The sequence below is a fragment of the Cololabis saira genome, chromosome 16 (assembly GCF_033807715.1).
Source record: "Cololabis saira isolate AMF1-May2022 chromosome 16, fColSai1.1, whole genome shotgun sequence".
Lineage (NCBI taxonomy): Eukaryota > Metazoa > Chordata > Actinopteri > Beloniformes > Belonidae > Cololabis > Cololabis saira.
The window spans coordinates 20,500,898-20,509,854 of record NC_084602.1 but is presented as its reverse complement, the minus strand read 5'-3'; the positions used below and the strand labels follow the sequence as shown (position 1 = coordinate 20,509,854).

Here is an 8,957-nt window from a genome sequence, read left to right as displayed (position 1 = left end):
CTCTGCCCGTCCATCCAAGAAAAATGGGTTAAAATGAACCATCTGTAGAGCTAAGACCGCCAAAGATTGGGTGAAAAAGAATAACCCAGAACATGGGCAATTAGACATGTAACACTTGGGTTAAAATTCAGGCCTCTTTACATTAGTGAAAAAAGCTCATAAGTTTGTGACACAGCCAGCTTTCATGCTGAAGGAAGGAACCTCAAAAGGGTTGGTGTGAACAGACGGGCAGCTCTGAAGGACAAGTTATCATCCAAACGAGGAAGAAAAAGAACAACAAAACAAAGCTGCGTTTCTGGAAAAAGGTAAATTAAGATATCTTGAGAATGGTGAAAATGACCAGAGAAAAATGAAGGTTCAGCGCTGATTGTGGATCTTGAACAGTTCCACCTTACACCATTTTGTCTCCATCTTTCTCATATAAGTTCAATAAAATCATAAGCAAACACAGTTACTGCGCTATAAAATTCAATAGAAACACCTATAGATGACATAGAAGCAATAACATGTCTAATTAAAAGACATTTGTTGTATTACATGCTCCATATCACCAATTTGATTTTTATTTGGGCATTAAAAAGATTGTAATAACCCATAATTGGAAGGTGGTAAATATATGCATCTGTTGATGGACAACACAACCCTTAAGCATTTTTAAATGCAAACATTCACAGATTAATGTTTTTAGCAAGTACGGATGTGTCTGTTCCTACAGACATCATGCAATCCCTTCATAAGTGTATTTGTTCTTGTATTGAAATGATAATTGAGGTTAATTGTTCAACATCTTCCATAACACATGTAATTTGATTTTCCTAATGTACACTTGGGTGGACAATATAAATTGTACTTGTATACTGTTTATAAAAACATCTTAAACTGCTGTTATGGCCAAGATAATGCACTGAATGAATGTCAGATGACTTCCTGATGAAATAAACCTTTCAAACCCGTGCATTATCTTGAAATTGGCTTTTGAATTGCTGTCTATTGTAGTGGCTACAGTTCTAGAAAGGCTAAAGAAGATAGCATCAAAATAAATATGTCTGGACGATGGGTTTTCACCAAATGTCCCCTCAACAACCAAATATAAATCACTGCGTATCCTATCATATATGTGCGCACTTTAAAGGCAGGGTAAGCAATTCTGTGGGAACCCTTTTTATTAAATGATCACTAGTGAATAATTTCTCACCTCAAAAAGGTCCTCATACACAGCCCTGGCTTCACTAACCTGATATGGGGAAAACCACGAACCATACAACCACAGCCAATACAAACATTGTGAAAAAAAAACCTCCCCCTGTTGGGTTTTCTCTCCCTCCTGTCTTGTACAAGAAGTGGGATGAGGGGGATGGGAATTGGGATGGGATGGGAGAGTTCATGATGTGGCGTGTTTCCTCCAGGAGCACTCGAGGGAAGGGAGGAGGGGGGATGAGGAGGGGGGAAGGAGAGGAGGGAGGAATTGGCTTCTGTTTAGCTGATGTTTTTTTTCAAATGTTAACAACCATGACATCATCCAAAAGTCGCTTACCCTACTTTTTCGTGTCTGGGTTACTTAAAAAAAAAACAACCTAAGCTGCAATTAAAAAGGCAGATTTTTTTTTTCTTCTTCAGTACGAGAATTAAGGCACAATAAGTTTCTGGTTCCATGTTTTGTGTCGCTGTCAAAGATTGACAGCTGTAGGCTTGTTTCAGGTCCTCCTGGACCTCTCTTCATATTATGTGCCATACAGGGTTTTCGTTTTTATTTGTTACCCCCCCACCCCCATCCAGCTTTAACCATATCTCCAATTTGCAGGTCCCCCCCCCCCCCCCCCCCCTCCACAAAATATTGTCAGCCCATTCACAGCCAGACCGACGCTGTCCAAACTGTTTACCGCAAAGGCAACCAGTGATTACATCAACAATGGCAGCTAATTGGCTTATGCTAGACAACTCCTGGTCAATTAAATGCATAATTCATCTTAGCATTAATTATTCATCTCATAAGGGGCCGGCCCTTTGCTTTATTTGAAGAAATGTGTCATGCATATTCAAATGCCTCTTTTTATTGGAGCACAATGTAGGATATAATCTCAGCTGGGATTCTCAACCAAAAAAGAAATAAAATAAAGACATTTTTAAAAATAACAATAGCTGCTAGAGCTGACGAGCTATCAATCCTAAAGGATGTACATGTAAAGTAATTTATGGTATATAACATCTTTTTCCTTTTTTTGCCCATCTTTCAGCAAATATGTTTTTATGGTGTTATTGTTTTAAACTGTTATTTAAGCAATAGGTCATTTTTAAAATGAGTTGTCCCTGCATGTATGTCCATCTTAAATTATAATCTAATATCGCAAAGCAATATTAACTTCAAATAGATAAAGAAAAGCATCCCTTCAGCTTTTCAGTTTCAGAAAATATACATGGTTGTCTTTGTCAGGGCTTTGCTCCAATGTAAGAATAACACAATTGTGGTTATCCAGAGACCATGGTATTTTTGTCAAGGGAATCAGATTCCTTTCACGCTCTCAAAAGGTCAGTGCCACCCACTTTTAAGACTCATATTCATTACTGAATGTAGTCATTCTGCTCCAATGCTTCAAGAGTAAAACTGATGAGATAATGTTGTAAAGATGTAAGGTGGCTCAGACATGATTGCATCGTCCTTCAGATTATATGCTAGACAAGGGCACTTGTTGATGCTGTTCTCAACTGACTATTGATTACGGCAGTATAATCTTTTTTCGTGTTTGGAAAGACAAGAGAGGTGACAATGCTTTGACTTTTACTCAGTAGATAAATAACATAAGAAGATGAGATGCATTAATGCATGCAGGGAAGCTTTAAAACTGAATGCTCCGACATGTCAAAGCAGAACAAGCACAAGTCCAACTGCATCCTGTCAAAAAAAAAGTCAGTGAAGGAGACTTGAAATTGGGGAAAAAAACACATAAAAAAAACAATCAGTGTAGTTTATCCCCACTAGATGGCGTCTGCAACGCAGCGCTGGATTTGGCTGGTCACCTGCTGTACATAAGAGTAATAATCAGCATGGCAAGTAAAAAAATTACTTGCTCTCTCTTTTACATTAACCCTGTTTATTGTATGGTTTATTAGCAATAACAAAACTAACATAAAATTGAGAACGCATTGTGTATGTTTCATCAAAAAGCACTCACCTGGAGCCAAAATCTGTCTGTGATTGGATTTTATTTTTCCACAGTCAAAAGCGCTCATCACCATGCTAGACAATGACACTTGCAGGATATTTTACAAAGAGTTTGTTTTTTTTAATCAATATACTGTCTGACTGTCTGGTATTTTTGGGAACACGAATGAGTCAAATAATTTTAGTCAAACAAGACGTACAACAGCCTTTTATTGAAAAATAAATGCTGGGCAGAATTTCCAGAAGCTTTGATAAAAAATCTGTTTCATGCTTTGATTAAAATTCCTCCGGCCCTCAACCATGTGTTTACAGATCTCTTCATTACAGTCAGCTTTTAGGTGGTGGAGTCAACTGCTACCTCAGTCTTCCGAGGACTGTATCACTTCTGAAATCAATGTCACAGTTTTGCACTTTTGACTTCAGGGGGTGCATGATGTGTAGATGGGTGGAGGAAAAGGCTTGGAAAGGTGGATAATTTGATTCTGATCTTGGTCCATGATGAATCAGTACACTCCCTTACTGACGGACATATTACAGGTTGAGCAAACAGCACAAACAAAGCAATGGGATTGTGTTAAACTGATGTTTTTGATTTGGGAGTCCTTTTAAACATCCAAAAACATGCTCTCATTCACATATCTTTTTTATAGTAAAGGTTTTTCATTTAAAAAGGTCCCATCTTATACAGTTTTGTTCCGTATTTGATTGAACACCACGGTTCAATCATTTTACTTATATTGTGGCTCTCTGGATTGTTAGATTGTGAAGCCGAAATGCTATGTTTTCTGTGTGCTCGGGTGAACTCCTTGTTTGGTCTCCCCTGCTCCCTCATCACTCTACCATTACTGGTGAACCTTCCTAAACCAATCAGACACATTATTGTCAGTCACTTGACAAAGCGACAGAGCCAATTGGATGATGTTTCTTTTTTAACTGAATCGTGGATAAGGGGGGAAGGTTGGGATAGATGCATGGGCTGGGTTGATATGTGCAAGAGCAAACCATCTCATTTCTGGAATGAGGCTCATGGGAAACGACTCAATCTCCATTGACTACCATGTTAAAATGTCCAACTTCAGATCAGAAATAAAAATGTTCACAGCCTGGTTCAAAAAAGGATTTTGGTCTCATTTGCTTTATTTCACACCCATGACAAGTCTGAGGGGGTGACTTTTTGTACAATGCCAGCAATGTCTATAAACACTAAACACATTAAAAGTATTTCTAATATGACTGATTGACAATTGGTGCAGCCAATGGCACCCTGTTATAACTTCCTCATCCGTATTCGTCATGCTACCATGCTTAGCAAAGCAACCACCTGTTTGAGCTGACTCAGCATTGGATAAACATGACAGACATTCTTGATTCCCCCGTTCAGTCAACACGTCAAAATATATATTCTTCTGTAAAAGTCTGACAGCAGCTCTGCAGATATATTCGGCATTGTTTAGCTGAAGGAGCTGGGAGCAAAGATAACATTGAATGATATGCGGTGGACGTGTTCCCATTGGCCATCGGCTTCTCAAGCAGCATAGTGTGCCCTGTACAAAGAAAAAGGGGCTTCCAAACCCCCTCTTAAGAAACCAATGGGTCACGCTAACTGATGTTTGGTCCATTGTTTTATACTGTCTATTGATATGCGCTCGGAATACAGTTTTGGATTTGCAGTTATTGCAATCGTGCACCTATACAGCTACATGGTCTGAAAACAAGGTATATGAGAGCTTGAGGCAGTTTTGAACTTTTCAAAGTCAGGAAAACACTTAAAAACACTTAAATGATGAGAGTATAAAAAAAAAATCAGGCTGTTTTGTAAGCTCAGAAAAATAAATAGTTTGTAGCTTCAATAGGAAAATTAAAATATAGTAGTTTGCACAACTTGGATGTCATTTTGTCATATTTAGATGTGAACGTGGTGATTGATGACCCATTATATTTGCGCTTTCTTTTAAATAGTCCTGAAATCAGGCCGTGTCTTTGTCAAATTCACAGATGAAATACATGGTGGGATTGCATGCTACGTCAGTCCACTCCCCAGAGGCGACCATCTCAACACAGTCTTCATCATCATATGCATTGTTGGGCTCTCCTGTTCTCCAGCTGCTGAAGGTGGTCATGGGAGAGCGATCCACGTAGGTGAAGACGCCCTCACGGTCAAGGTCGTGAATGCCAATGTAGACTCTGCTCAGGCCTGCTTCGGTTATGTACCTTGCGATGGCAGCATTGGCTCCCTCGTCCTTCGGCATGGCCAGGTGCCCTCCCCTCGTCTGACAGAAGCCCTCTGCGTCGGCATAACGCCTCTCCTCCTTCACCAACAGATAGACCTTACTGTCTGTCTCTTTAATTCCAGCAACAGCTGCAGGGGAGGGCAGTGCTGAAAAATGAGCACTTGCATTTCTATAAATTTCACATTGACATGCCCACCACTTGTAACGATAAGTTGTTCGAATAACATATGGAGATGTTTAATAATGAAAACAGAAGTTAAACTGTTTTCTATACACAAAAAAACGAAATATATATACACACAATGTATATCCCATTCTTAGATAATAGCTACCATTTTTTATGAACTTCAGCTCTGAAGACAGCTGAGCCACAAGAATGTCCATTTCTCCAATCATCTTCCTCACTGGTGTGCACTCGCACGGAACACCTGATAATGAAAATATTTGAGGGATTACCACACAGTCTAATTAATTAATCTTTCACCAAAAGTGTCTTTCAAATCCTGCAATAATGAGTTTGGCAAAACAGAATAAAATAACTTGTTATCTCACCCGGCTCTCCGTTTGAGCCTGTTGGTCCAGAGTCACCCATGTCTCCCTTGACCCCTGAGACAAAAGATGCAATTGTTAAAATCAATGATAAATCATGTGTACCATTTAATTCATGTATTTTATAATAGGTAGGTGTACATCTCTGTTTATTTTGCCACCTTTTATTCCTTTCGGGCCAACTTTTCCATAACGTCCCATAATGCCTTTTTGCCCTTTTAGCCCAGATTGACCTGAAAAAAAGAAAAAGTTTTTTAGAATAATCAACTAATCAACTAACTTCAAAACATCTCTTAAATGACACAAATTGTTTTTAAAACTCTGGAAAAACACCAAAAACTCAACAGACTTCCACTAAGATACGCAATGATTCACTCCTGTTTAAGGTCTTCAGTAAACACTTATCCACAGCACTGAATTCCACAAATCACTTCTCCTCTAACCTCTCGCCCCAAATGTAAACACTTGGACATCTCTGGTTGGCCTGCCAGTGATGTAACACCACGTTATCAGCTCAAGAAATGTGATCCCTGCCCCATTTCTTCTTGATACAGCCAAGACGTAGTGATGAAAAAATTGGGACATGTATACAGCCTTTTCAGCATAACACAGAATGTTTTCTTATCCCCAGCATTAACCGTGTTCTTAAGAAATGAAGAAGACGTATTATTGAAACGCACGTGTGCTCATAAATCAAATTCCAAAATATTCTGCAAAGCAATGTCTTTATTATATCTGCAAGTTTACCAATCGCTCCTGGAGGACCAACCCTTCCTGGTCTGCCAGGTGCTCCTTTTTGTCCTTTGTCTCCTGGTTCTCCTTTAGTAGAGGATGATGTAAAAAAAAAACTGTTATATTATATTACAATATTAGTTAGTTCACTAATAACATCTTCATTTGGACAGTGTGTGTATCGGAAAGCCATGCCTTTGAGTCCAGGGACAAGGATCTGAACAGTGCAGGACTCTTCCGGCGAATGCTGTCCGTGTGAAATCTGCATCAATAGTAAACTCATCATCGCAGACATTAGTAACATTGGAAGTAACACTTTATCGCCTGTCATTCTTCTACAAAGGCTGGTCTGCAGAAACAGAACACAGTAAGGAAAGGCTAATAAGTTTGAATTATTTTACACACAGAAGCCACATCCAGACTTGCATTCGTATCAACCAAAGACGTACTCAGCTCAGAATTCCCTTACAGTTTTGAGTTTTGAGATCTACTGTAAATGTCTTACCTCTGGAAGTAATTCCCAATTAGAAGTTAAAACAAGTATTTCCAGCCTGCAGAGGTTAACGGGAGCTTTGAATGCTGGTGGTCCGACAGGCACATTTCATGTTCCTCCTCCAGCGCCACGGAACGTCTGATAGCCGTGACTGGACATTTATAAACATCTCACAGATAAAGCCCCAAGTAGTCGGGGCCTCACAGATAATTGGCTGGGAAAGTAGTGGAGAGTTTGATGGAAGTGGGCCTGCTAAATACACAAAAAAAGGATCATTTTAGTCTTATGCATTTGGATTCATTTCTGACAACAAAACAACCCACACTGACAACATGTCTGATATAAAATTGATTACTAAAATGTGTTTAATGTGACAGAATCATTTCATGATAGAAAATTAAAAAACCATATTGGTTGACAATAGGTGAAAATGGCCAACACATGTCATGATGTGTTGTGATGTGCTACTTTGTTTTCACCCTGCTATGTACCGTAATCTGTTTTCAATAAAAAATTGATAAATTGCAACGTATAAAGGTAAATACAAATGACAAAGTCATAAATGCATAGCAATGAATAGGAATGGGTGCATAATCTTTTTTAAACCGAGGAGTAGTCAGTGAAACTTTGTTGAGAAAGATCAATTTAATATTCATCATGTGTTGCATCTCCAATGTTCTAAAACATAAACTGTAATGGATTTATGCAATATACCAGCATTTCCAATTTAGCTCCTTGACAGCTGTTTCCCTGTATGTTTTAGATGTTTTCCTTCTCCAACTAATTGATTCAAATGAAGAAAAAAAATAATAATAGTACTAATCAAGGTCTGCACAAGTCTGATACCCACTCATTTGCTCTAGAGGACTAGAATTGGGTAACTGATCTAAAACGGGGAGTCAAGTGGGTCCCGAGGAGGACAGGGGTCTGGTTGCAGACACACAAACAGGTCTTCTCCCTTGTATGGCCACCTGAGGGAGCCATGGTCCATAAAGTGAAGAGAAATGGATCTGATGACTTGGCTGGGCATTACAGTTTCTTTACCCTACATCATTCTGTATATTTTTACATGTCATACAAACGGCTATGGTAGGGTTTGTATTATCATACAAACCCTTGCATGTCTCAATTGGTGTTTGCTTCTGTCTCTGAGTGTGTATTTATTTGTGTATGGGCATGCAAGCGTTATTTTAAAACGTCCCCCCAAAATACCTTATAATAATAATACATTTTATTTATAGGGACTTTATAGGGATTTATAGGGAACATCAATTTTACAAAAAAAAAAAAAAAACACACAACAAAAGAGCAACAGATTAAAACATTACCAAAATGCCATCAAAATCAATAAATAAATAAAAACGCCCTGTTAGCATTTAAACGCTGTCACCTTGAGTCGGTAATGAGATATCCTCCAATACAGAAATATCAGATGTCCTAATTAGATTCACAAACCCTGTGGCAGCCTGTGTTTCAAGCGTGGATTGGATGTCTCCTTCAAAAATCCCCCCCAAAAGTTTTAGATTACCTACTAATTAAATATTTACGTCTGTTAAGGCCCTATTTTCAGTCTTCTTTTTTTTTTTTTTTTTTTTTACAACAAACCAGTTGAGTGATTTACACAAAACAATTAAAATATTTTGCCCATTGAACCTGCTCCTGTATTCAATAATATTATCTCCTCGATCTTGACATAAATTAAAAACACAGTCGCCATTAATTTTAAGGTTTACGAGCCACCCTGAAACGCAGCACCGTGACGTCAGCGGCGCTCACCGGTGAGCGAGCTGCG

The 8,957-nt window shown here is 38.7% G+C and overlaps 1 protein-coding gene across 3 annotated transcripts; it reads right to left on the bottom strand.

Moving 5' to 3' along the window:
- Positions 1–3,310: 3,310 nt before the first annotated feature.
- Positions 3,311–7,295, bottom strand: colec11 (collectin sub-family member 11). 3 transcript variants are annotated; one of them, XM_061743218.1, is made up of 7 exons: positions 7,178–7,295; positions 6,868–7,021; positions 6,688–6,759; positions 6,102–6,173; positions 5,944–5,997; positions 5,724–5,819; positions 3,311–5,537 (listed from the first exon to the last, which is right to left on the bottom strand). In XM_061743218.1, exons 2-7 carry the CDS (start codon positions 7,001–7,003, stop codon positions 5,128–5,130), a joined length of 840 nt encoding a protein of 279 aa, XP_061599202.1. In that variant the 5' UTR covers positions 7,004–7,021; positions 7,178–7,295; the 3' UTR covers positions 3,311–5,127. The 3 variants fall into 3 exon arrangements, with proteins under 3 accessions (XP_061599202.1, XP_061599203.1, XP_061599204.1); XM_061743219.1 differs by having other exon boundaries at positions 3,311–5,519; XM_061743220.1 differs by having other exon boundaries at positions 6,868–6,950; positions 7,178–7,289.
- Positions 7,296–8,957: the final 1,662 nt, after the last annotated feature.

Coding starts and splice junctions, on each gene's coding strand:
- colec11 (XM_061743218.1), bottom strand. CDS start 7,003: ATGACAGGCGATAAAGTGTTACTTCCAATGTTACTAATGTCTGCGATG. Junction 5,998..6,101: donor TGGCCCGAAAGGAATAAAAG/GTGGCAAAATAA, acceptor CTTTTGTCTCAG/GGGTCAAGGGAGACATGGGT. Junction 5,538..5,723: donor GCTGAAGTTCATAAAAAATG/GTAGCTATTATC, acceptor CTCATTTTTCAG/CACTGCCCTCCCCTGCAGCT.